General features: G+C 45.4%; 1 protein-coding gene and 1 non-coding gene across 2 annotated transcripts in view; both read right to left on the bottom strand.

Moving 5' to 3' along the window:
• Positions 1-1,375: 1,375 nt before the first annotated feature.
• LOC144493947 (uncharacterized) overlaps positions 1,376-26,337 on the bottom strand; it is a 35,928-nt gene continuing 10,966 nt past the window's right edge. The window contains exon 3 of the mRNA XM_078213523.1: positions 1,376-2,463. Within this exon, the coding sequence (XP_078069649.1) occupies positions 2,002-2,463 (462 nt within the window). The 3' untranslated portion in view covers positions 1,376-2,001. The remainder of the gene's footprint in view (positions 2,464-26,337) is intronic.
• LOC144494559 (U2 spliceosomal RNA) lies at positions 15,262-15,458 on the bottom strand. The gene has a single exon (XR_013498103.1). It is a non-coding gene; the product is annotated as a U2 spliceosomal RNA (small nuclear RNA).

Below are 26,337 nucleotides of genomic sequence, written 5' to 3'. Positions count from 1 at the left end.
TATTTAGTATAATCTAGTCCTGAATTAGTATCATCTAAAAAAGTAAAATAATGGTTTAAACATGAAATCAAAGATAGAAAATGCTGGCAAAGTAACATCAAGAACTTATTTTTCAGTTGGGTTACCTTTGATTGGACATGACCTGAAATGTTTTTTGGTTTTCACTGCACGGCTGATTTATTGTCACATGTATTAGTATAGTGAAAAGTATTGTTTCTTGGGGAGGTACTATAGACAAAGCATAATGTACATAGAGAAATAGAGTGCAGTGTTAGTCATAGCTAGGGTGAAGTGAAAGATCAACTTAATGTGAGGTAGGCTGCTGAGTGTTTCCAAATTTAAACAATTGGGAACTTATGAAATGCTAATATTTCACTTCGATCTGTTGTAGTGAGTTAGTGCTAAATGGTACTGAGCAGTAAAGGAGTGCTAATTATTGTGTTACCTAGCTTTAAAAAGGTACACATCGTGGGATTTAGACTGAAATGTACCCTTATTCTGCGGCAGTGGCCAACTAGCTGTACTTAGCCTGCAAGGCTCAATTGCAAAGCGATCTCATGGCATATAAAGCATTAAAAATGGTGCAGCGCCAGTCTTCACTCCCGGCCTAGCGCATTGCACGTATTGCCATTTGTTTTTACACAAAGCAGATGAGCCAAGTCAGACATTACTAGAATATTATTCACATTATGACACGTGGGTGCTTATCAAACAAAGCACCCACAATTTATAAAAGATTAGAATGACTCAAATCAATGATGAGGGCATCGAATGCAACCAGTCACCGCGAACTGATCTCCGACCGTGTCAGCACTCATGTCGACCGCTGAGCGTCGATTATAGCGCAGGGACAAAGGCGCTATTATTTTACAATGAGGTTTTTAAAAAATCTATATAAACCTGACTCCGATCAGGTTGCCAATATATCCCCCATATACATTAAGTATATATTGTAAGGTTATGAGAAAATGGCAGGCAGGTAAGCATCAGCCAACACACATGGTGCGCTGAAAAAAAACCCAAATAAAATTCCAGCTCCTTCCCGATCCTAAAGCTATTCAGCTCCGAACCCGAGTTGTGCAGGGGGAAGGAGCCTCTGCCATGGGGGCGCTAACGGAGTCACTGGTCCGACACCCCCTCCACGTGGCGGCCAACGTGGTCCCGAAAACAGAGACGCTCGGCCAAACGGCTTTCTCCCTCCGCTGTGAAAACCGCTGGGCCTTGTAGAAAATCTCACCTTGTGTGTGCGCAGTAACCTATTGGAAATGGGAATGAGACCGCAGTGCCGGAATTTGCCGCCATGTTCCACTCCCTCTTCAGAAAAAAATCATCAGCTCCTGAACCATTATTTTTAAACAAAATCATTTTCCAGACATTTCAATTCGTAATTTTTAATGTTTCGTACAAAAAAACGTGTTATTAACTTCCCATCAATACAGCTTTTCACAAAAATAAAATGAATTACCCACGCCTCAGGGGCGGGATTTTAAGTCTGCTTACATAAAAGGATCATTTTTATTTGAAAAAAAAACCAACGAAAGCAACTCTGCACTGATTATTGGACTCGGGGGCCGCTCAATGACCACCCAGCTAATATACATTCCTACACAATTTCCTTCAAATTCATACAAAGAAAAAGTCTTTAAGGATACAAACTAGGTGATTGTAATGTATTAGTCACAGTAGGTGAAACCCTGGGCCAAACAATAGCGGTGTGGATTTTTTTGGGAGGGGGAAGGGGGGGAGGGGAGACAGAAAGCCGCCACCGCCCGGTATAAGCAGAGATGGATCAGCAGCCGCCAGCCTCTCACTCTGGTACATTTGGGGGGGGGGGGGGGGGTGGAGGGAGGGAGGAAGGGGGGGGGGACAAATTGGCCAATTATAATCTAGCTGGGAAAACACGAGGCTGGGAAATTAACGGATCTCCATCTCTCCCCTAAACAATAAAAAAGTAACGGAAATGGAGGAGGTTGGATCTCTGAACAAGACCGAGACTCAATGTCACTGGTTGTAAGAGCTACGTCCTCCGTAGCCGCCGCCTCCCCGACCCCGGGAATAGCCGTCTCCCCGGTAGTAACCGTCTCCCCTCGAATCGTACTGCCGTGATCCGTAGCCGCCGCCGCCTCCTCGTCCGCGTCCATAGCCGCCTCGGCCTCCTCCGTAGCCGCCGCCTCCAGACTTCTTCTCGGCGTGGTCCACTCGGATCTGGCGCCCATCGAGGGATTTTCCGTTCATCGCCTCCAGCGCGTCCCTGGCGTCCTCTGGGTTTTCGAAAGTGATAAAGCCGAAACCGCGGGATGTCATGGTGTCTTTGTCTTTAATCACTCTCACCTCAGAGATCTGCCCGTACTTGGAGAAAACCTCTTCCAGGGACTGCTCGTCTGTGTCGAAGTTCAGGCCGCCGACAAACAACTTTCCTTCTTCAGTCATGGCGTTGGATGGATCTTCCTCGCGCCTGTTAAACTAGAAAGTGCTCCGTTATTGTCTGCTCTCTGCTTTGCTCCGCACGCTGTCTGCCGCATCCCGCCTGTCGCCTCTTTAAATACTATCTGTCCACCCACTCTTTCTTAACAAGCCACAACATTGGTCAGACAATTTTAACGTTACCCAATAGAGGGGCTCCAGTGGCGGCCATTCTGCTGCTCGAGCCTGTGCCGCCATTTTAGGAAGCTCAACATTTTACTGGTGGAAGGGGATCTTACACATTGGAGGTGACCAGAGCCTTGGAGACCATTATAGATATCCATTCATTTTTGTGCTTGCAGATTTCACTCCTAAATTATCGCGATTCTTAATACGAAATCATGTTTCCGTATCGACAGTATTAGTCAAGTATATACAATCTTCTCAGCACTTAAATGTCAGCACTTAAAATTCCTCACTTAAAATTCCTAGGCTTATGCCAGACAATCCACAAGACTGGAAAATTAACAAAGTCCTTTTGGGACAAGGTATTGACAGCCTTAAAAGTGGATAAATCTCCAGGTCCAGACAATTTAAAAAAAATGTTTATATCCAATTCAATTCAATCAAAATCCAATTCAAAGTCTCAACAAGTGAGACATCCCAGATCCAAGCTGACAAGACAGGCTGGCTGCTTGATCTTGGGCTTGATCTACATGATCCAAGCTGATTGGAGCAGGCATTGCACCTCCAAGGCTTGATCTTACTTGCATCTTAGCCAAAATGCCTAGATGCCGCTTTAAAAAATTGCTTCAAATGAAGCCTCAGTGTAACCTCATGACTTCAACAAGTGTAGGACAGCAAAACTACACTTGATCGTAGATAAATTGGGCCCTAGGCTGCTGTGGGAGGCAAGAGAGGAAATTACAGGGGCTCTGACCCAAATTTTCAAATCCTCTCTGGCCACGGAGAAGAGCCAGACGACTGCAGAGCAGCTAATGTTGTTCCGCTATTTAAGAAGCGTTGTAGAGATAAACCAGGGAACTATAGACCAGTAGTTAACAGTGAGGTGGAGTGTCTTGGGCTACAAGGAGATGGGCAGATAAGTGGCAGATGGAATTTTACTCTGAAAAGTGTGAGGTGATACACCTTGGAAGAAGTCATATTTGACAAGAAAGTACTCAATGAATGATCGGACACTAAGAAATTCTGTGGAACAAAGGGACCTTGGCGTGTTTGTTCACAGATCTCTGAAGGCGGAAGGGCATGTTAGTAGGGTGGTGAAGAAGGCATAGCCTTTATTAATCGAGGCATAGATCACAAAAGCAGGGAAGTTATGTTGAAGTTGTACAGAACTTTGGTGAGGCCACAGCTGGAGTTCTGTGTGCAGTTCTGGTCGGCACGTTATTGGAAGGATGTGATTGCACTGGAAGGGGTGAAGAGGAGATTCACCATGATGCTGGATGAAAGCAAATTACTGTGGATGCTGGAATCTGAAACCAGGATGCCGCTGGGATGGAACATTTTGATTTGATTTGATTTATTATTGTCACATGTATTAACATAGTGAAAAGTATTGTTTCTTAAAGAGGGCATGCCAAACAGACAAAGCATACTGTTCATAGAAAAGGAAATAAGAGAATGCAAAATGTAGTATTACAGTCATAGCGAGGGTGTAGGGAAAGATCAACTTAATGCAAGGTAAGTCCATTCAAAAGTCTGACATCAGCTGGGAAGAAGTTGTTCTTGAGTCGGTTAGTACGTGACCTCAGACTTTTGTATCTATTTCCCGATGGAAGAAGGTGGAAGAGAATGTCCAGGGTGCGTGGGGTCCTTAATGTCTCCTCGTGTCTGCGTGGGTTTCCTCCGGGTGCTCCGGTTTCCTCCCACAGTCCAAAGATGTGCGGGTTAGGTTGATTGGCCAAGTTAAAAATTGCCCCTTAGAGTCCTGAGATGTGTAGGTTAGAGGGATTAGCGGGTAAATATGTGGGGATAGGGCCTGGGTGGGATTGTGGTTGGTGCAGACTCGATGGGCCGAATGGCCTCCTTCTGCACTGTAGGGTTTCTATGATTAATTATGTTGGCTGCTTTGCCGAGGCAGCGGAAAGTGTAGACAGAGTCAATGGATGGGAGGCTGATTTGCGTGATGGACTGGGCTACGTTCATGACCTTATGTCGTTCCTTGTGGTCTTGGGTAGAGCAGGAGTCATACCAAGCTGTGATACAACCAAAAAGAATGCTTTCGTTGGTGCATCTGTAAAAGTTGGTGAGGGTCATAGCTGACATGCCAAATTTCCTTTAAGTTATTAAGGGCGGCACAGTGGTTAGCACTGCTGCCTCACAGCGCCAGGGACCCAGATTCGATTCCAGCCTCAGATTGTCTGTGTGGAGTTTGCACATTCTCCCCGTGTCTGCGTGCGTTTCCTCTGGGTGCTCCGGTTTCCTTCCATAGTCCAAAGATGTGCGGGTTAGGTTGATTGGCCATGCTAAATTGACCTTAGTGCCAGGCGGATTAGCAGGGTAAATATGTGGGGTTACGGGAATAGGGTCTGGGTGGGATTGAGGTCAGTGCAGACTTGATGGGCAAAATGGCTTCCTTTTGCCCTGTATGGATTCTATGATGATTCTGATTCTAAGACAGGTTGCATAAGCTTGTGTTGTTTTCATTGGAACAGAGAAGACTGAGGGGTGACCAGATCGAGGTGTACAAGATTGAGGGGCATGGACAAAGTGGATAAGGAGCAGCTGATAACATAGAATCCATACAGGGCAAAAGGAAGCCATTTTGCCCATCAAGTCTGCACCGACCTCAATCCCACCCAGACCCTATTCCCGTAACCCCACATATTTACCCTGCTAATCCACCTGGCACTAAGGTCAATTTATTATGGCCAATCAACCTAACCCACACATCTTTGGACTATGGGAGGAAACCGGAGCACCTGGAGGAAACCCACGCAGACACGGGGAGAATGTGCAAACTTCGCACAGTGACCCGAGGCTGGAATTGAATCTGGGTCCCTGTCGCCGTGAGGCAGCTGTGGTGAAGAAGGCATAACCTTTATTAATCGAAGCATAGATCACAAACCACTAACCACTGTGCCACCATGCCTGTTCCCCTTAGTTGAAGGGTCAGTCAGAAGGAAACATAGGTTCAAGGTGAGGGGCAGGAGGTTTAGAGGGGATGTAAAGAAAAACCTTTTTACCCAGAGGGTGGAGAGGGTCTGGAATGTGCTATCTGGGGGGATGGTAGACGCAAGTTGCCTCACATCCTTTAAAAAGTACTTGGATGAGCACTTGGCACGTCATAACATTCAAGGCTATGGGCCAAGTGTTGGTAGATGGGATTAGGTGAGAGTTCAGTTGTTTCTAATGTAGGGTGTGGACTCGATGGGCCGAAGGGTCTTTTCTGCATTGTATGGTCCTATAATATGATTCTTTCTGTCACAGCAGAAATATAACAGTACAAAAGCAAAACACTGTAAATGCTGGAAACCTGAAAAAAAATGCTGGAAATACCCAGCAAGTCAGGCAACATTTCATCAGAATGTTAATGTATGATTGCTTAATTGTTCTTCTGTATCCAATGGTTTTGTGACTTCAATGCACTCCTCTTCAGCAGTGAAATGTGGACAACATATGCTGAGCAGGGTAAAAGGCTGAACAGTTTTCATCTTCACTGTCTCAGATGTATCCTCAGCACCTCTTGGCAGGACAAGGACAACCCAAATTTTTCTGGCGCATGCTAATTCCATCAGCACACATTCATTACTAAGCCAACAACTTTTGCGCTGGCACAGCCAAATTAGTTGGACACATAACCATTTGAGGTAAAATTGCCATAGTCTTAGATGACCATAGGCTGCTCTCCCTTGTGAGAGAGTGCTGACTGGTGGTGATTTAACCTGAGGGTTACCATGCCTCAGGTGACGGGTTGAGAAGGAGGTCCTTCATGAGTAACTTCAGCTGGTATGGAAATTAAACCCGCACTGTTGGCGTTGCTCCACATCACAAACCAGCTGTGCAGCCAACTGAGCTAACTGACCCCCTACACACCACTGGGTCATCAGCTCCCGGACATTCATAACACATACATGGACATCTGTCAGCGAGATGTGAAGACGGTGGATGGACATCAATACTGACAACTGGGAAATAGTTGCTGACAACCGTGACCTCTGAATCACAGAATTGTTACAGCACAGAAGGAAACCATTCAACCCATGTGTCTGCACCAACTTTCCAAAAGAGCCAGTGCCATTACTCCATTTTCTCCTTGTACGTTCTTCCTTTTTGGATAACAGTTTTGAATGCTCCAATTGAACCCTTCCTCCACCACATTCTCAGGCAGTGCATTCAAGAGTTTAACCCATTATGTGAAAAAGTATTTCATCGTGATGCTTTTTCTCTTTTTGATAATTACTTTAAATCTGTGCCCTCTCGTTCTCAATCCTTTCACGAGTGGAAGTAGTTTTTCCCTACACTCTCCAACCCCTTGTGATAGGAACATAGAACTTAAGAGCAGGAATAGGCCATTCAGCTCTTCAAGCTTGTTTCGCCATTCAATAATTTAATGGCTGATTTGGTTGTAGTCTCAACTCCACTTTGCAGTCGTTATCACCCTTTTACCCTTGATTCCCGTGTCTATCAAAAATCTGTCTTTAATTCATTAAATGACCCAGCCTCCACTGCTTTCTGGGGAAGGAGAAATTTCACATACTAATAACCTTTTGAAAGAAAAAAAATCTCTTTATCTCTGTTTTAAATGGTAGATCTCTTATTGTTAAACTCTGCCCTCCGGTTCTAGTCTCCCACAAGTGGAAATATCCAGTATCCAACCTATCAAATTCCCTCAGAATTATATATGCTTCAATAAGGTTACCTCTCATTCTTATAAACTCCAATGGAGACAACTTGTTAAACCTTTCTTCATTAGATAAGCCCATCATCCCAGTCCAGTGAACCTTCTCTGAACTGTTTCTCAAAATTATATCTATTTTTAAAATAAATGACCAAAATTGTACACCATATTCCAGATGTGGTCTCACCAAACATAAAACATCCGTACTTTTATGTTCCATTCGCCTTGCAATAAATGCCAATATTCCATTTGTCTTCCTAATCATTTGCTATACCTGCAGACTGATGTTTTGAGATTCATGTACCAGGATACCCAGATTCCTCTGTACCACTGAGTTCTTCAATCTCTCTCCCAGTTAAATAGAATACTGTTTTTCTGTTCTTCCAGTCAAAGTAGACAAGTTTACATTATGCTACATCATACTCCATCTGTCAAATTTTTGTCCATTCACAACTTATCTCTATTTCTTTGCAGACTCTCTACCTCCTCTTTACATTTTAATTTCCTACCTATCTTGGTGTCATTGGCAAATTTAGCTTCCACACATTGTCACTTCATCCAAATCATTGATGTAGATTGTAAATAGTTAAGCCCCAGCACTAATCCCTGTGGTACTCCACTAGCTACAGGTTGCCAACTGGAAAAAGACCCATTTATCCCGGAAGTCCATATCTGTGCCAGGTGCGTTGAACTGCAGCTCCTGAGAGACCGCGTTAGGGAACTGGAACTGCGGCTCGATGACCTTAGTCTAGTCAGGGAAAATGAGAAGTTAATAGATAGAAGTTACAGGCAGGTCGTCACACCAGGGCCACGGGAGGAAGGCACGTGGGTCATGGTTAGGAAGGGTAAAGGTCACGTACCAGAGAGTACCCCGATGGCTGTCCTCCGTAACAGTAAGGGATGGGTGACAGACAGGAGAGAGGAGGGGAGAGAGCAGTCCGTGATGGTATCCCCTGTGGTTGTCCCCCTCCAAAATAAGTATACCATTTTGGATACTGTGGGGGGGGGGGGGGGGGGGGGATGACCCTCCAGGGGTAAGCCACGATGACCAGGTCACTGGCACGGAATCGGGCTCTGTGGCTCAGAAGGGAAAGAGGGGAACCAGGAGAGCAATAGTAGTGGGGGATGAAATGGTTAGAGGCACAGGCAGGCGGTTCTGTGGGCGTGAACGAGACTCCAGGATGGTAGTCTGCCTCCCTGGTGCCGGGGTCCTGGATGTCTCTGAGCGGGTAGGATGCATCCTAAAAAAGACAGGCAACCAGACAGACATCATTGTCCACATTGGTGCAAATGACGTAGGCAGAAAGAGCAGGGAGGTCCTGTGAAAGCAATTCAGGGAGTTGGGTAGTAGGCTAAAAAGCAGGGCCTCTAGGGTAGCGATCTCTGGACTACTCCCAGTACCACAAGCTAGTGAGGCTAAGAACAGGGAGACTGCACAGCTGAATGCGTGGCTAAAGGACTGGTGCAGGAGGGAGGGTTTCAAATTCGTCGATCACTGCGAAGTCTTCAAGAGAGGATGGCACCTGTACAAGAAGGATGGGTTGCACCTAAACTGGAGGGGTACGAATATCATAGCTGGGAGTTTTGCTAGTGTGGTTCGGGTGGGTTAAACTAATGTGGCAGGGGGATGGGGATCGGAACAATAGGTCAATAAGCATAGAGGCTGGGGACGAGGTTGGGGCCAAGACAAGGCTATCTAAGAGGAAGGGCATTCTGGGGGAGGATGACCTCACTGGGCCTGGAGGTCTGGAGTGCATCTGCTTCAATGCAAGGAGCGTCACGGGCAAGACAGACGAGCTTAGAGCCTTAATGCTTGCGCGGAACTTGGATGTGGTTGCAGTGACAGAGACTTGGTTAAAAGAAGGACAGGACTGGCAGCTGAATATTCCGGGGTATAAGTGTTTTAGGTGAGACAGAGGAGGGGCGAGGAGAGGTGGGGGAGTAGCAATGCTGGTTAGGGAGCATATTACAGCGGTACAGAGGGTGGACAATATGGAAGGGTCAGGTAACGTGTCACTGTGGGTGGAGCTCAGAAACAGGAAGGGCGCAGTCACTATGCTGGGGGTATACTACAGGCCTCCCAACAGCCCACGGGAAGTTGAGGAATGGATATGTAAGGAGATTCTGGACAGGTGCAGAAAAAATAGGGTTGTTGTAGTGGGAGATTTTAATTTCCTTGTTCAGACTGGAAATCGCTTAGGGCTGGGGCTGGACGGGGAAGAATTTATAAAATGCGTACAGGAGGGTTCTTTGGAACAATATGTTGACAGTCCAACTAGAGAGGGGGCTATACTGAACCTAGTACTGGGGAATGAGCCCGGTCAGGTCATCAAAGTTGCAGTAGGGGAACATGTGGCAAATAGTGACCACAATTCTGTAAACTTTAGGATAGTAATGGAAAAAGATGAGTGTTGTCCTATGGGTAAGGTACTGAATTGGGGGAAGGCTAACTACAGCCGGATTAGGCAGGATTTGGTGGCTGTTGATTGGGAGAGGCTGTTCGAGGGTAAATCCACATCTGGCATGTGGGAGTCTTTTAAGGAGCTCTTGATAGGACTGTAGGACAGGCATGTGCCTGTAAAGAGAAAGGATAGGAAAGGTAGGATTCGAGAGCCGTGGATAATCAGTGAAATTGTGGGTCTAATCAAAAAGAAAAAAGAGGCATACATGAGGTCCAGGCAGCTAAAAACAGATGGAGCACTGGAGGAATACAGAGAAAGTAGAAATAACTCAAACAGGGACTTAGAAGGGCAAAAAGGGTCACGAAATGTCCTTGACAGGATTAAGAAGAATCCTAAGGCATTTTATACATACGTCAGGAACAAGAGGCTTGTTAGGGAAAGAATCGGACCTCTCGGGGACGAAGGAGGAGAATTATGCTTAGAACCAAAGGAAGTAGGTGAGATCCTAAATGAATACTTTGCATCAGTATTCACAAAGGAGAGGGACATGTTGACTGGTATTGTCTCAGAGAGATGTGTTGACCCGTTAGAAAAAATCTCAATTACAAGGGAGGAAGTGTTAGGTTTTTTAGGAAACATTAAGACAGACAAATCCCCAGGGCCGGATGGCATCTATCCTAGACTCCTCAGGGAGGCGAGAGATGCAACTACTGGGCCTCTAACAGAAATCTTTGTCTCTTCACTGGACACGGGTGAGGTCCCAGAGGATTGGAGGATAGCAAATGTGGTCCCGTTATTTAAGAAGGGTAGCAAGGATAACCCGGATAATTATAGGCCGGTGAGCTTGACATCCGTGGTAGGGAAGTTGTTGGAGAAGATTCTTAGAGATAGGATGTATGCGCATTTAGAACTGAATAATCTCATTAGCGATAGACAGCATGGTTTTGTACGAGGGAGGTCATGCCTCACAAATTTGGTTGAGTTTTTTGAGGAGGTGACAAAAACGATTGACGAGGGACGGGCCGTGGATGTCGTCGACATGGATTTTAGTAAAGCATTTGACAAGGTCCCTCATGGCAGGCTGGTGCAAAAGGTGCACCAGCCTGCCACGGGATAAAAGGTGAGCTAGCTAGATGGGTGGAGAACTGGCTTAGCCATAGAAGACAGAGGGTAGCAGTGGAGGGGTCTTTTTCCGGTTGAAGGTCTGTGACTAGTGGTGTTCATGATGTGGAGATGCCGGCGTTGGACTGGGGTAAACACAGTAAGAAGTTTAACAACACCAGGTTAAAGTCCAACAGGTTTATTTGGTAGCAAAAGCCACACAAGCTTTCGAGGCTCTGAGCCCCTTCTTCAGGTGAGTGGGAATTCTGTTCACAAACAGAACTTATAAGACACAGACTCAATTTACATGAATAATGGTTGGAATGCGAATACTTACAACTAATCCAGTCTTTAAGAAACAAAACAATGGGAGTGGAGAGAGCATCAAGACAGGCTAAAAAGATGTGTATTGTCTCCAGACAAGACAGCCAGTGAAACTCTGCAGGTCCACGCAACTGTGGGAGTTACAAATAGTGTGACATAAATTCTGATTCTAGGATCGCATGATAAAGACTCAGGAGGAAAAAAGCAGAAATATTTATGTGAAATAGTGTGACATAAACCCAATATCCCGGTTGAGGCCGTCCTTGTGTGTGCGGAACCTGGCTATCAGTTTCTGCTCCGCGACTCTGCGCTGTCGTGTGTCGCGAAGGCCGCCTTGGAGAACGCTTACCCGAATATCAGAGGCCGAATGCCCGTGACCGCTGAAGTGCTCCCCAACAGGAAGAGAACAGTCTTGCCTGGTGATTGTCGAGCGGTGTTCATTCATCCGTTGTCGCAGCGTCTGCATAGTTTCCCCAATGTACCATGCCTCGGGACATCCTTTCTTGCAGCGTATCAGGTAGACAACGTTGGCCGAGTTGCAAGAGTATGTACCGTGTACCTGGTGGATGGTGTTCTCACGTGAGATGATGGCATCTGTGTCGATGATCCGGCACGTCTTGCAGAGGTTGCTGTGGCAGGGTTGTGTGGTGTCTTGGTCACTGTTCTCCTGAAGGCTGGGTAGTTTGCTGCGGACAATGGTCTGTTTGAGGTTGTGCGGTTGTTTGAAGGCAAGAAGTGGGGGTGTGGGGATGGCCTTGGCGAGATGTTCGTCTTCATCAATGACATGTTGAAGGCTCCGGAGGCTCCGGCCGTCCCATCGTATCGGGCAATGGGACCCTGTGCGAGAACCTCTCCGGCTATGTCGAGGGCATCCTGAAATCCATTGTACAAAGAACCCCCAGCTTTTGTCGCGACACGACGGACTCCGGAATCGGTTGCATTCTTGGACACGCGCATCTCCATTAAGGACGGTCACCTCAGCACCTCACTGTACCGCAAGCCCACGGATAACCTCACGATGCTCCACTTCTCCAGCTTCCACCCTAAACACGTTAAAGAAGCCATCCCCTACGGACAAGCCCTCCGTATACACAGGATCTGCTCGGATGAGGAGGATCGCAACAGACACCTCCAGACGCTGAAAGATGCCCTCATAAGAACAGGATATGGCGCTAGACTCATTGATCAACAGTTCCGACGCGCCACAGCGAAAAACCGCACCGACCTCCTCAGAAGACAAACACGGGACACAGTGGACAGAGTACCCTTCGTTGTCCAGTACTTCCCCGGAGCGGAGAAGCTACGGCATCTCCTCCGGAGCCTTCAACATGTCATTGATGAAGACGAACATCTCGCCAAGGCCATCCCCACACCCCCACTTCTTGCCTTCAAACAACCGCACAACCTCAAACAGACCATTGTCCGCAGCAAACTACCCAGCCTTCAGGAGAACAGTGACCAAGACACCACACAACCCTGCCACAGCAACCTCTGCAAGACGTGCCGGATCATCGACACAGATGCCATCATCTCACGTGAGAACACCATCCACCAGGTACACGGTACATACTCTTGCAACTCGGCCAACGTTGTCTACCTGATACGCTGCAAGAAAGGATGTCCCGAGGCATGGTACATTGGGGAAACTATGCAGACGCTGCGACAACGGATGAATGAACACCGCTCGACAATCACCAGGCAAGACTGTTCTCTTCCTGTTGGGGAGCACTTCAGCGGTCACGGGCATTCGGCCTCTGATATTCGGGTAAGCGTTCTCCAAGGCGGCCTTCGCGACACACGACAGCGCAGAGTCGCGGAGCAGAAACTGATAGCCAGGTTCCGCACACACAAGGACGGCCTCAACCGGGATATTGGGTTTATGTCACACTATTTCACATAAATATTTCTGCTTTTTTCCTCCTGAGTCTTTATCATGCGATCCTAGAATCAGAATTTATGTCACACTATTTGTAACTCCCACAGTTGCGTGGACCTGCAGAGTTTCACTGGCTGTCTTGTCTGGAGACAATACACATCTTTTTAGCCTGTCTTGATGCTCTCTCCACTCCCATTGTTTTGTTTCTTAAAGACTGGATTAGTTGTAAGTATTCGCATTCCAACCATTATTCATGTAAATTGAGTCTGTGTCTTATAAGTTCTGTTTGTGAACAGAATTCCCACTCACCTGAAGAAGGGGCTCAGAGCCTCGAAAGCTTGTGTGGCTTTTGCTACCAAATAAACCTGTTGGACTTTAACCTGGTGTTGTTAAACTTCTTACTAGTGGTGTTCCACAGGGCTCTGTACTGGGACCTCTGCTGTTTGTGATATATATAAATGATTTGGAGGAAGATGTAACTGGTGTGATCAGTAAGTTTGCGGACGACACGAAGATTGCTGGAGTTGCAGATAGTGATGAACATTGTCAGAGAATACAGCAGGATATAGATAGGCTGGAACATTGGGCGGAGAAATGGCAGATGGAATTTAATCCAGATAAATGCAAAGTGATGCATTTCGGTAGATCTAATGTAAGGGAGCTATACAATAAATGGCAGAACCATCAGGAGTATAAACACACAGAGGGACCTGGGTGCACAAGTCCACAGATCCTTAAAGGTGGCAGCACAGGTGGAGAGGGTGGTCAAGAAGGCATATGGCATGCTTGCCTTTATTGGACGGGGCATAGAATATAAAAGTTGGCATATATTGTTGCGGCTGTATAGAACGATGGTTAGGCCACATTTGGAATACTGCGTCCAGTTCTGGTCGCCACACTACCAGAAGGACGTGGAGGCTTTGGAGAGAGTACAGGGAAGGTTTACCAGGATGTTGCCTGGTATGGAGGGTCTTAGCTATGAGGAGAGATTGGGTAAACTGGGGTTGTTCTCCCTGGAAAGACGGAGGATGAGGGGCGACCTAATAGAGGTGTATAAAATTATGAAGGGCATAGATAGGGTGAACAGTGGGAAGCTTTTTCCCAGGTCGGAGGTGACAAACACAAGGGGTCACGGGTTCAAGGTGAGGGGGGCAAGGTTCAACACAGATGTCAGAGGGACGTATTTTACACAGAGGGTGGTGGGGGCTTGGAATGCACTGCCAAGCAAGGTGATTGAGGCGGACACACTGGGATCGTTTAAGACTTATCTAGATAGCCACATGAACAGACTGGGAATAGAGGGATACAAAAGAATGGTCTCGTGGGCTCATGAGCGGCGCAGGTTTGGAGGGCCGAAGGGCCTGTTCCTGTGCTGTATTGTTCTTTGTTCTTTATCTTTGTTCCCTGCTTCCTGTTAACTAACCAATCCATGATAATACACTACCCCCTTCACAATATAATCTTGTGTCGTAACCTTTGATGTTGCACTCTGTCAAATGCCTTCTGGACATTCAAGTACACCACATCTACAGGGTCCCCTTTATCCAACTTGCTTGCTTTCCAAATCCCTTAATTAGTTAAACACAAGCTATGCTGTCTCTGCCTGAATAAATTATGATTTTCTAAGTAGCCTGCTATAACCTCAAAATAATGGATTCTAGCAATTTCCATATTACAAATGTTAGGCTAAATAGTCTGTAGTTTCCTGCTTTTTGTCTCCCTCCATTCTTGAAAAGAGGAGTTACATTCATTATTTTCCAATGGGATCTGATGGGACCTTTCCAGAATCGAGGGAATTTGGAAAATCAAAACCAATGCATCCACTATCTCAACAGCCACTTTTAAGACCAAAAGATGAAAGTCCATCAGTATCTGAGGTCTTGTCAACTTTTAGTTCTAATAGTTTTCTCAGTATCCTTTTTCTGGTGATTGTAATTGTTTTTAAGTTGCTCCATTCTTTCTACCACTTGATTCACAATTATTTTTGAGATATTAGTTGTGTATGGTGTGAAGACAGATGCAAAACATCCATTAATTTTATCCACCATTTCCTTATTTTCCATTCTTAATTCCCCGACTCACTCTCTGGAGGACCAATGCTCAGTGTACTTAGTACTTTTCTGTAGAAATTCTTACTATTGGTTTTTAAATTTCTAGCCAGCTTTCTTTTTTTTAATACTTTTCCAATTCAATCAAATCAAATCCAATTCAGAGTCTCAACAAGTTGAGACATTTCAGATCCAGGCTGACAAGACAGGGCAAGCGACCAAACCACCCTGTCCTGGGCCCGATCTACATGAGCCAAGCTGATTGGAGAAGGGGGCCTCCAAGACTTGGGCTCATTTGCATCTTAGCCAAAAGGCTGAGATGCCGCTTTTAAAAATTGCTTCATATGAAACATATGAAGCTTCAATGTAACCTAATGACCTCAACCAAGTGCAGCATCCTCTCCATACTACACTTGATCTTAGCCAAAAGGCCGAGAAGCCAGCTTTCTTTCATTACTCTAATTCCTCCTTATTCATCTTTCAGTCATTCTTTCCTCTTTATATTTTGTCCAATCTTCTTTCCACTAATCTTTGCAGAATTAGATGCTTTTTCTTTCAATTTAATACTATCTTTTACTTCCTTAGTTATCTATCACTGGTACAACTTTTCCCTAGTCTTTCTCACTTTAATTTAATTTATTTTTGCTTAGTGCTATGAAATATCTCCTCAAGTGTCACCACTGCATCTCTACTGACCATCTACTGTCATTTATATTAATGATTTGGATGAGAATATAGGAGGCATAGTTAGTAAGTTTGCAGATGACACCAAGATTGGTGGCATCGTGGACAGTGAGGAAGGTTATCTCCAATTGCAACGGGATCTTGATTAATTGGGCCAGTGGGCTGATGAATGGCAGATGGAGTTTTAATTTCGATGAACGTGAGGTGATGCATTTTGGTAGATTGAACCAGGGCAGGACTTACTCAGTTAATGGAAGGGCGTTGGAGAGAGTTATATAACAAAGAGATCTAGGGGTACATGTTCATAGCTCCTTGAAAGTGGAGTCACAGGTGGACAGAGTGGTGAAGAAGGCATTCGGCATGCTTGGTTTCATCGGTCAGAACATTGAATACAGGAGTTGGGACGTCTTGTTGAAGTTGTACAAGACATTGGTAAGACCACACTTGGAATACTGTGTACAGTTCTGGTCACCCTATTATAGAAAGGATATTATTAAACTAGAAAGAATGCAGAAAAGATTTACTAGGATGCTACCCGGACTTGATAGTTTGAGTTATAAGGATAGGCTGGATAGACTAGGACTTTTTTTCTCTGAAACGTAGGAGGCTGAGGGGTGACCTTATAGAGTTCTATAAAATAATATGGGGCATAGATCAGCTAGATAGTCAATATCTTTTCCCAAAGGTAGGGGAGTCTAAAAAAGAGGGCATAGGTTTAAGGTGAGAGATACAAAAGTGTCCAGAGGGGCAATTTTTTCACACGGAGGGTGGTGAGTGTCTGGAACAAGCTGCCAGAGGTAGTAGTAGAGGCGGGTACAATTTTGTCTTTCAAAAAGCATTTAGATAGTTACATGGATAAGATGGGTATAGAGGGATATGGGCCATTGGGATTAGCTTAGGGTTTTAAAAAAAAAGGGCAGCATGGACAAGTTGGGCCGAAGGGCCTGTTTCCATGCTGTAAACCTCTATGACTCTATGACCTATTGCTTAGCCAAAATCGCAGTTCACTTAAGACCACAAGATATAGAAGCAGTATAAGGTCATTCAACCCATCGAGTCTGCTCCACCACTCAATCATGGCTGATCTGTTTCCCAACCCCATTCTCCTACCTTTTCCCCGTAACCTTTGATCCCCTTACCAATCAAAAACCTATCTCGTAGCCAGCTCTGACTTCATAATTGCCTTTAAGTTTAAAACACTAGTCTTAGACACACTTCCTCTCCTTCAAACTGAATGCATAACTCAATCATGTTATGATCGTTGCTACCTAGGGCATCTCATCTTCACTATGAGGTCATTAATTAATTCTGGCTCATTGCACATTACCAGATCTAGGATAGCCTGCTCTATGATTAGCTCTAACATATGCTGTTCTAAGACATTGTCCCAAAAACATTCTATGAACTCATCTTCCAAGCTACCCTTGTAAAGCTAATTTATCCAAATCTATTTGTAGATTGAAGTCATGATATTGTCATACACTTGTCACAAGTCCCCATTAATTCTTCTTGTCCAACAATCCTACAGTTTGGTTATTGTTTGAGTGCCTACAAACTACTCCCACAAATGACTCCCTACTTTAACCGGCTCTGCCACCGTGGGCTGCACGGTGGCACAGTGGTTAGCGCTGCTGTCTCACAGGGACCCAGGTTCGATTCCTGGCTTGGGTCAGTGTGTGGGGTCTGCACATTCTCCCCGTGTCTGCGTGGGTTTCCTCCGGGTGCTCCGGTTTCCTCCCACAGTGTGAAAGATGTGTTGGTTCGTTGCAATGGCCATGCTAAAATTCTCCCTCAGTGTACCCGAACAGGCACCTGCAGTGTGGTGACGAGGGGATTTTCACAGTAACTTTATTGCAGTATTAATGTAAGCCTACTTGTGAAACTAATGAATAAACTTTAAAATTTTTAACCATTTCTTAGTTCTACCCAACCTGATCCTACATCATGACTTTTGGAACTTGTGGTAGTGTGCCCCTTTAACAGGCAAGCTCTCGGAGGGTTATACGACCCATTCGGCCAATCAGGCTGGAGTGTGTGAATTCGTGAACTGAACGTGGGATTTCCTTGCCAGTTAGGAGTCTGGAGTGCTTTACATTACTCTCTGTACATAGTTACTTATCTAAATAAACCGTTCATTCATTAATCTGCTTGGTGGTTTGCTCGATACTGAATTTTGCGATGAAGATCAATTGGAGTGCCCTCCTTCTGCTGCAGAAATCAAGAGAGCAGAGCTTGTGTGGAAGCCTTTTTGAAGCAAACTTTTCAGCAGTCTGAGAATGTCAAAATGCCCCTTTTTGGGAAACAAGATCCATCTGACCCTAACACAGCAGTAGATTCAATATGTCGAATGCCTGCACTATTTTTTTAAGGCCAATGAAATCGGGGTGGAAGGGAAGCAGCAGGTAATCAATCCTATTAACAGCCTGCGGGGCTCCAACCGATAGCCTGATAAGGAATCTTAGAACCATAGAAAATTACAGCTCAGAAACAGGCATTGAGGCCCTTCTTGTCTGTGCCGAACCATTTTTTGCCTAGTCCCACTGACCTGCACTTGGACCATATCCCTCCACATCCCTCTCATCCATGAACCCGTCCAAGTTTTTCTTAAATGTTAAAAGCATTTACCACTTTATCCGGCAGCTCATTCCACACTCCCACCACTCTCTGCGTGAAGAAGCCCCCGCTAATATTCCCTTTAAACTTTTCTCCTTTCACCCTTAACCCATGCCCTCTGGTTTTTTTCTCCCCTAGCCTCAGTGGAAAAAGCTTGCTTGCATTCACTCTATCTATACCCATCAAAATCTTATACACCTCTATCAAATCTCCCCTCATTCTTCTACGCTCCAGGGAATAAAGTCCCAACCTATTCAATCTCTCTCTGTAACTCAGCTTCTCAAGTCCCGGCAACATCCTTGTGAACCTTCTCTGCACTCTTTCAACCTTATTTACATCCTTCCTGTAACTAGGTGACCAAAACTGTACACAATACTCTAAATTTGGCCTCACCAATGCCTTATATAACCTTACCATAACACTCCAACGTTTATACTCGATACTCCGATTTATAAAGGCCAGTGTACCAAAGGCACTCTTTACGACCCTATCCACCTGTGACGTCACTTTTAGGAAATTCTGTACCAGTATTCCCAGATCCCTCTGTTCAACTGCACTCTTCAGAGTCCTACCATTTACCCTGTACGTTCTACTTTGGTTTGTCCTTCCAAAGTGCAATATCTCACACTTGTCTGCGTTAAATTCCATTTGCCATTTTTCAGCCCATTTTTCTAGTTGGTCCAAATCCCTCTGCAAGCTTTGAAAACCTTCCTCACTGTCCACTACACCTCCAATCTTTGTATCATCAGCAAATTTGCTGATCCAATTTACCACATTATCATCCAGATCATTGATATAGATGACAAACAACAATGGACCCAACATCGATCCCTGCGGCACACCACTAGTCACAGGCCTCCACTCAGAGAAGCAATCCTCCACACCCACTCTCTGGCTTCTTCCATTGAGCCAGTGTCTTATCCAATTTACTACCTCCCCATGTATACCTAGTGACTGAACCTTCCTAACTAACCTCCCATGAGGGACCTTGTCAAAGGCCTTGCTGAAATCCAGGTAGACAACATCCACCGCCTTCCCTTCATCCACTTTCCTGGTAACCTCCTCGAAAAACTCTAATAGATTGGTCAAACATGACCTACCACGCACAAAGCCATGTTGACTCTCCCTAATAAGTCCCTGTCTGTCCAAATATTTGTAGATCCTATCCCTTATCACACCTTCCAATAACTCGCCCACCACCGACGCCAAACGTACTGGCCTATAATTTCCCGGATTTCTTTTGGAACCTTTTTTAAACAACGGAACAACATGAGCCACTCTCCAATCATCCGGCACCTCCCCCGTGAATACTGACATTTTAAATATGTCTGCCAGGGCCCCTGCAAGTTCAACACGAGCTTCCCTCAAGGTCCGTGGGAATACCCTGTCCGGTCCTGAGGATTTATCCACTCTGATTTGCCTCAAGACAGCAAGCACCTCCTCCCCTTTAATCTGTAAAGGTTCCATGACCTCCCTACCTGTTTTCCCTATTTCCGTAGACTCCATGCCCGTTTCCTTAGTAAATACGGATGCAAAAAACCCATTTAATATCTCCCCCATTTCTTTCGGTTCCATACATAGCCAACCACTCTGATCTTCAAGAGGTCCAATTTTATCCCTCACTATCCTTTTGCTCCGAACATACCTATTGAAGCTCTTTGGATTTTCCTTTACTCTGTCTGCCAAAGCAACCTCATGTCTTCTTTTAGCCCTCCTGATTTCCCTCTTAAGTAGCTTCTTGCACTTTTTATACTCCTCGAGCATCTGATCTGTTCCTTGCTGCCTGTACATTTCATACAACTCTCTCTTCCTCTTAATCAGTGTTACAATCTCCCTCGAGAACCAAGGTTCCGTATTCCTATTTATTTTGCCTTTCATCCTGACAGGAACATACAAACTCTGCACTCTCAAAATTTCTCCTTTGAAGGCCTCCCACTTTCCATTTACATCCTTACCAGAGAACATCCTGTGCCAATCCACACTTCACAGATCCCTTTTCATTTCATCAAATTTGGCCTTTTTCCAGTTCAGAACTTCAACCCGAGGACCAGATCTATCCTTATCCACGATCAGGTTGAAACTAATGGCATTATGATCACTGGATCCAAAGTGTTCCCTCACACTCACATCCATCACCTGCCCTAACTCATTTCCCAATAGGAGATCCAATATCGCATCCTCTCTAGTTGGCACCTCTATATACTGATGTAGAAAATTCTCCTGAACACATTTTACAAACTCTACCCCGTCTAAACCTTTAACAGTATGCGAGTCCCAATCTATATGTGGAAAATTAAAATCCCCTACTATCACAACTTTGTGTTTCTTGCAGTTGTCAGCTATCTCTCTGCTGATTTGCTCCTCCAATTCTCGCTGACTATTGGGTGGTCTATAATACAACCCCATTAAGGTGGTCATACCTTTCCTGTTTCTCAGCTCCACCCATAGGGCCTCTGTAGACAAGCTCCCTAATCTATCCTTACTTCTCCAAATGCTCCTGATTCCAAAACTTTTGAAGAGCTTGTGGAATTAGTCCAGCCACATTATTATCCAAAGCCCTCAGTGATAGTGCAGCATTACAAATTTAATTCAACAATCCTAACCCCAGGGGAGTCCATAGTGGGGTTTGTTGCATGCCTAAGAAAAATGGCTGAACAGTGCGAGTTTGGCTCTACACTCAATGATATGTTGAGAGACATCATGTCTGTGGTGTCAACAACATGACTATTCAACATCAATTATTAGCAGAGTCAGAGATTACTTTAAGAAGGAATTAGAGAGTGCCCAGCCTATAGAAAGTGCCGAAAAGGGGGGCGTGCAAGTAGGCAAGGTCCACCAAGCTGGTAGTCGAGGTGCCAGGGGAGAAGGTGCAGAAATTAATGAACAAAGAGGCTCAGACCAAAAGAAAGTGCAGAGGTATTGGGAATTTGGTCTACAGACCAGGAACTAAGAAGAATGCTACTGGTGTGGGGGAGATCACCACCAGGAGAGATGTTAATTCAGGGAAGCTACATGTTATACTTGCAGTCGGAGGAGGCACATTTTATATGCAACACTAAGCAGAGCCTACCAGGGGCCAGCAGGAAACAAAATTCCAGCTCCAGTACCCTGAAAATGATTCTGAAGTATACAGATCAAACAACATTAAGGTGGACAAGATGGCCCCAATTACGATTGCGCTGATGGTAAATGGTCTGCCTCTCAGAATGGAGGTGAACATAGGTGCTCTGCTACAGCTGTAGGAGAACAAAGGTATCATCTTTTACAAAGAGGGGTTCAGCCCCTAAGATTAGGAAGAACAATGGCCATGCTCACAAAATATAATGGAGAAGCTTTAAGGATCCTAGGAACAACAACAACACCTGTGATCTACTGGCAGGGGTCAGCTCAACTACCTCTAATAGTAGTGGTGGGTCAAGGGTCAAATTTGATGGGCTGAAATTGGCTTTGCCAAATTAAGTTGGTTAGAAATCTTCAAAATCAATGATGGAAACTTCCACGATGTCTTAAAAAAATTAAGAGGTCTTCCGAGGTGAATTATGAAAGACACAAGGCCTAAAAGCAAAAATTTACATGGATCCTGAGGCCATGCCAAAGTTTTACAGAGCCTAACTGGCACCCTATGCCTTACATGAGAATGTTGAATCTGAACTCAAGCAACTGGAAGAATTAGGCATCATTAAGCCTGTACAGTTTTCAAAGTGGGCTGCTCCCATCATGACAGTGGTTACACCAGATGGAACCATTAAGTATTGTGGGGACTACAAATTAACTGTGAATCAAGCAACAAAATTGAATCGATACTCAACACCATGAACTGAAGGCCTGTATGCCAAATTAGCCTCACAACGCCAGGTTAAAGTCCAACAGGTTTATTTGGTAGCAAAAGCCACTAGCATTCAGAGTGCTGCTCCTTCATCAGGTGAGTGGGATTTCAGTTCACAAACAGGGCATATAAAGACACGAACTCAATTTACAAAATAATGGTTGGAATGCGAGTCTTTACAGGTAATCAAGTCTTAAAGGTACAGACAATGTGAGTGGAGAGAGAGTTAAGCACAGGTCAAACAAATGTGTATTGTCTCCAGCCAGGACAGTTAGTGAGATTTTGCAAACCCAGGCAAGTCGTGGGGGTTACGATAGTGTGACATGAACCCAAGATCCCGGTTGAAGCCGTCCTCGTGTGTGCGGAACTTGGCTATCAGTCTCTGCTCAGTGACTCTGCGCTGTCGTGTGTTGTGGAGGCTGCCTTGGAGAACGCTTACCCGAAGATCAGAGGCCGAATGCCCGTGACCGCTGAAGTGTTCCCCAACGGAAGAAAACATTCTACCCTGGTGATTGTCGAGCGGTGTTCATTCATCCATTGTCGTAGCGTCTGCATGGTCTCCCCAATGTTCCATGCCTCGGGACATCCTTTCCTGCAGCCTATCAGGTAGACAACGTTGGCCGAGTTGCAAGTGTATGTACCGTGTACCTGGTGGATGGTGCTCTCATGTGAGATGATGGTATCCATGTTGATGATCCGGCATGTCTTGCAGAGGTTGCTGTGGCAGGGTTGTGTGGTGTTGTGGTTACTGTTCTCATGAAGGCTGGGTAGTTTGCTGCGGACAACTGGGTTCCCCAAGTCGTTCCCACTTCACTAGAAAGTTATTGTTACAAAAGTTACATTGTGCCCATTGTGGGAAGACAAAGATGATGTGTGATGGCCCAGCATAGATACCAACATTGAAAATCTGATCACACAATGTGATATATGTCAAATGTAGTAACAATCGCCATCTGCGGCCCTAAGGCACCCTTGGGAGAGGGCAGGTCAACTATAGGTATGACTACATGTTGATTTTGCAGGCCCATTCATGGGACCATGTTCCTGCTCATAATAGATGCACATTCCAAATGATTGGACATACATGACCTCATCAGCAACAGACATTCGCTACCCAAGGGTTGCCTGAGTTGCTAGTATCCAATAATGGGACTGCTTTTACTCATGAAGAGTTCCAGTATTTCATGATGAACAACAGTGTTCAACACATTCAATCAGATTTATTTGGTAGCATGAGTTTTTGGAAATGGATTTCTGTCCATTGGTGTTACAAAGCTGAAAATCCAGCATAACGTAAGCATACTTGTTTCTGTGCCAAGTCTGAAGAAGGGTTTGCGTCTGTGGCATGGTGTTTCACTTGCAGCAACAGAGATAGCTAGCTGTTAGGAGTTATACTGTGTCATGTTTAAGTCTTGTAATTGGTAAAAGATATGCTAATTATTTTTGTTATATTTTAACTGTGTTCTTAAATAAACGCTGTTTGATAAAAAAACTTCCTGGTGGGTCACTTGAATCATAGGTGGAGTGAAATAATTGATTCTCACCAATGTCAAATTCAAATGTAAAACTTGGGTCCAGGCTAACTTCACAAAAGGAGTTTTCGGCCTGGGTCTTAACACTCTGTAAGAAGTCTCACAACACCAGGTTAAAGTCCAACAGGTTTATTTGGTAGCACAAATTTTCAGGGTGTCATTCCTTCTTCAGGCTACTTAAAGTCTTCAACTGGCACAAAGGGACTCCTTAACTGTCGCTTGTAAAATTGCAGGGCGGGGGGGGGGGGGGGGGGGGGGGGGGCAGACCCAGGTGGGTAGGCACCGGAAAAGGCATCCAAGGTATTTAATAGATGCTCCGCCTGCACACTCGGGAGTACAAAATTCTGCTTCGAGTGATTATGGCACAAAAGGATGCCACTTGGCCCATTGAATCCGTGCCAATTCTCTAATTAAATCCTTTCAGGTGCATCCCCCTGTTCTATACCCATAGGATTCAGCATGGTGGCACGGTGATTAGCATGCTGCCCCACAGCGCCAGGGACCTGGGTTCGATTTCCAGCTTGAGTCACTGTCTGTGTGGAGTTTGCACGATTTCCCCGTGTCTGCATGGATTTCCTCCGGTGCTCTGGTTTCCTCCCACAGTCCAAAAGATGCGCTGGTTAGGTGCATTGGTCCATGCTAAATTCTCCCTCAGTGAACTCGAACAGCCGCCAGAGTGTGGAATTTTCACACTAACCTCATTGCAGTATTAATGTAAGCCTACTTGTGACATTAAGAAATAGACTTTAACTTTAAAATAAGCTTACAAGTTTATTAAGTAAGAACATAAGAACTAGGATCAGGAGTAGGCCACAAAAACAGAACATACTGGAAAATCTCAGCAGGTCTTTCAGCATCTGTGGGGAAAGAATAGGGCCAATGTTGAGTCCAGATGACTCTTCGTTGTCGTGTTTAATAGCAGGAGACCAATTGGGCCCTTGAGCCTCCTCCGCCATTCAATATTATGGCTGATCTTTTCGTGGACTCAGCTCCACTTACCTGCCTGCTCACCATAACCCTTAATTCCTTTTCTGTTCAAAAATATATCAATCTTTGCCTTAAAAACATTCAACGAGGTAGCCTCAACTGCTTCGCTGGGCAGGGAATTCCACAGATTCACAACCCTCTGGCTGAAGAAGTTCCTCCTCAACTCAGTCCTAAATCTGCTCCCCCTTATTTTGAGGCTATGCCCCCTCGCTCTAGTTTCACCTGCCAGTGGAAACAACGTCCCTGCATCTTTCTTATCTATTCTCTTTATAATTTTATATGTTTCTCTAAGATCCCCCCTCATTCTTCTAAATTCCAATGAGTATAGTCCCAGTCTTCTCAATCTCTCCCCATAAAGAGGATGTGTTGGAAATTTTGAATAGCATCAAGATAGATAAGTCGCCGGGACCGGATGGGATGTACCCCAGGTTACTGTGGGAGGCGAGGGAAGAGATTGCAGAGCCTCTGGCGATGATCTTTGCGTCGTTGATGGAGACGGGAGAGGTTCCGGAGGATTGGGGATGTGGTTTCTATATTCAAGAAGGGGAATCGGGATAGTCCAGGAAATTACCGACCAGTGAATCTAACCTCAGTGGTTGGTAAGTTGATGGAGAAGATCCTGAGGGCCAGGATTTATGAACATTTAGAGAAGTTTAGTATGCTCAAAAGTAGTCAGCACGGCTTTGTCAAGGGCAAATCGTGCCTTACGAGCCTGGTGGAGTTAGAACATAGAACATAGAAAGCCACAGCACAAACAGGCCCTTCGGCCCACAAGTTGCGCTGATCATATCCCTACCTCTAGGCCTATCTATAGCCCTCAATCCCATTAAATCCCATGTACTCATCCAGAAGTCTCTTAAAAGACCCCAACGAGTTTGCCTCCACCACCACCGACGTCAGCCGATTCCACTCACCCACCACCCTCTGAGTGAAAAACTTACCCCTGACATCTCCTCTGTACCTACCCCCCAGCACCTTAAACCTGTTCTTTGAAAATGTGACTAAACACATTGACGAAGGAAAAGCGGTAGATGTGGTTTACATGGACTTCAGCAAGGCGTTCGATAAGGTCCCCCATGCAAGACTTCTCGAGAAATTGAGAGGGCATGGAATCTAAGGGGCTGTTGCCTTGTGGATTCAGAACTGGCTTGCCTGCAGAAGGCAGAGAGTGGTTGTAGATGGGTCTTTTTCTGAATGGAGGTCGGTCACCAGTGGAGTGCCCCAGGGATCTGTTCTGGGACCCTTGCTGTTTGTCATTTTCATAAATGACCTGGATGAAGAAGTGGAGGGATGGGTTGGTAAGTTTGCCAACGACACGAAGGTTGGTGGTGTTGTGGATAGGTTGGAGGGATGTCAGAAGTTGCAGCGTGACATAGATAGGATGCAAGACTGGGCGGAGAAGTGGCAGATGGACTTCAACCCAGATAAATGTGTAGTGGTCCATTTTGGCAGGTCAAATGGGATGAAGGAGTATAATATCAAGGGTAAGACTCTTAGCAGTGTAGAGGATCAGAAGGACCTTGGGGTCCGGGTCCATAGGACTCTTAAATTGGCCTCACAAGTAGAGGAGGTGGTTAAGAAGGCATATGGTGTGCTGGCCTTCAGCAATTGAGGGATTGAGTTTAGGAGTCGGGAGATAATGATGCAGCTATATAAGACCCTCGTCAGACCCCACTTGGA

This window comes from Mustelus asterias, chromosome 5 (assembly GCF_964213995.1).
Source record: "Mustelus asterias chromosome 5, sMusAst1.hap1.1, whole genome shotgun sequence".
Lineage (NCBI taxonomy): Eukaryota > Metazoa > Chordata > Chondrichthyes > Carcharhiniformes > Triakidae > Mustelus > Mustelus asterias.
The sequence above is the reverse complement of the archived record's forward strand: the minus strand, read 5'-3'. Positions and strand labels throughout refer to the sequence as shown.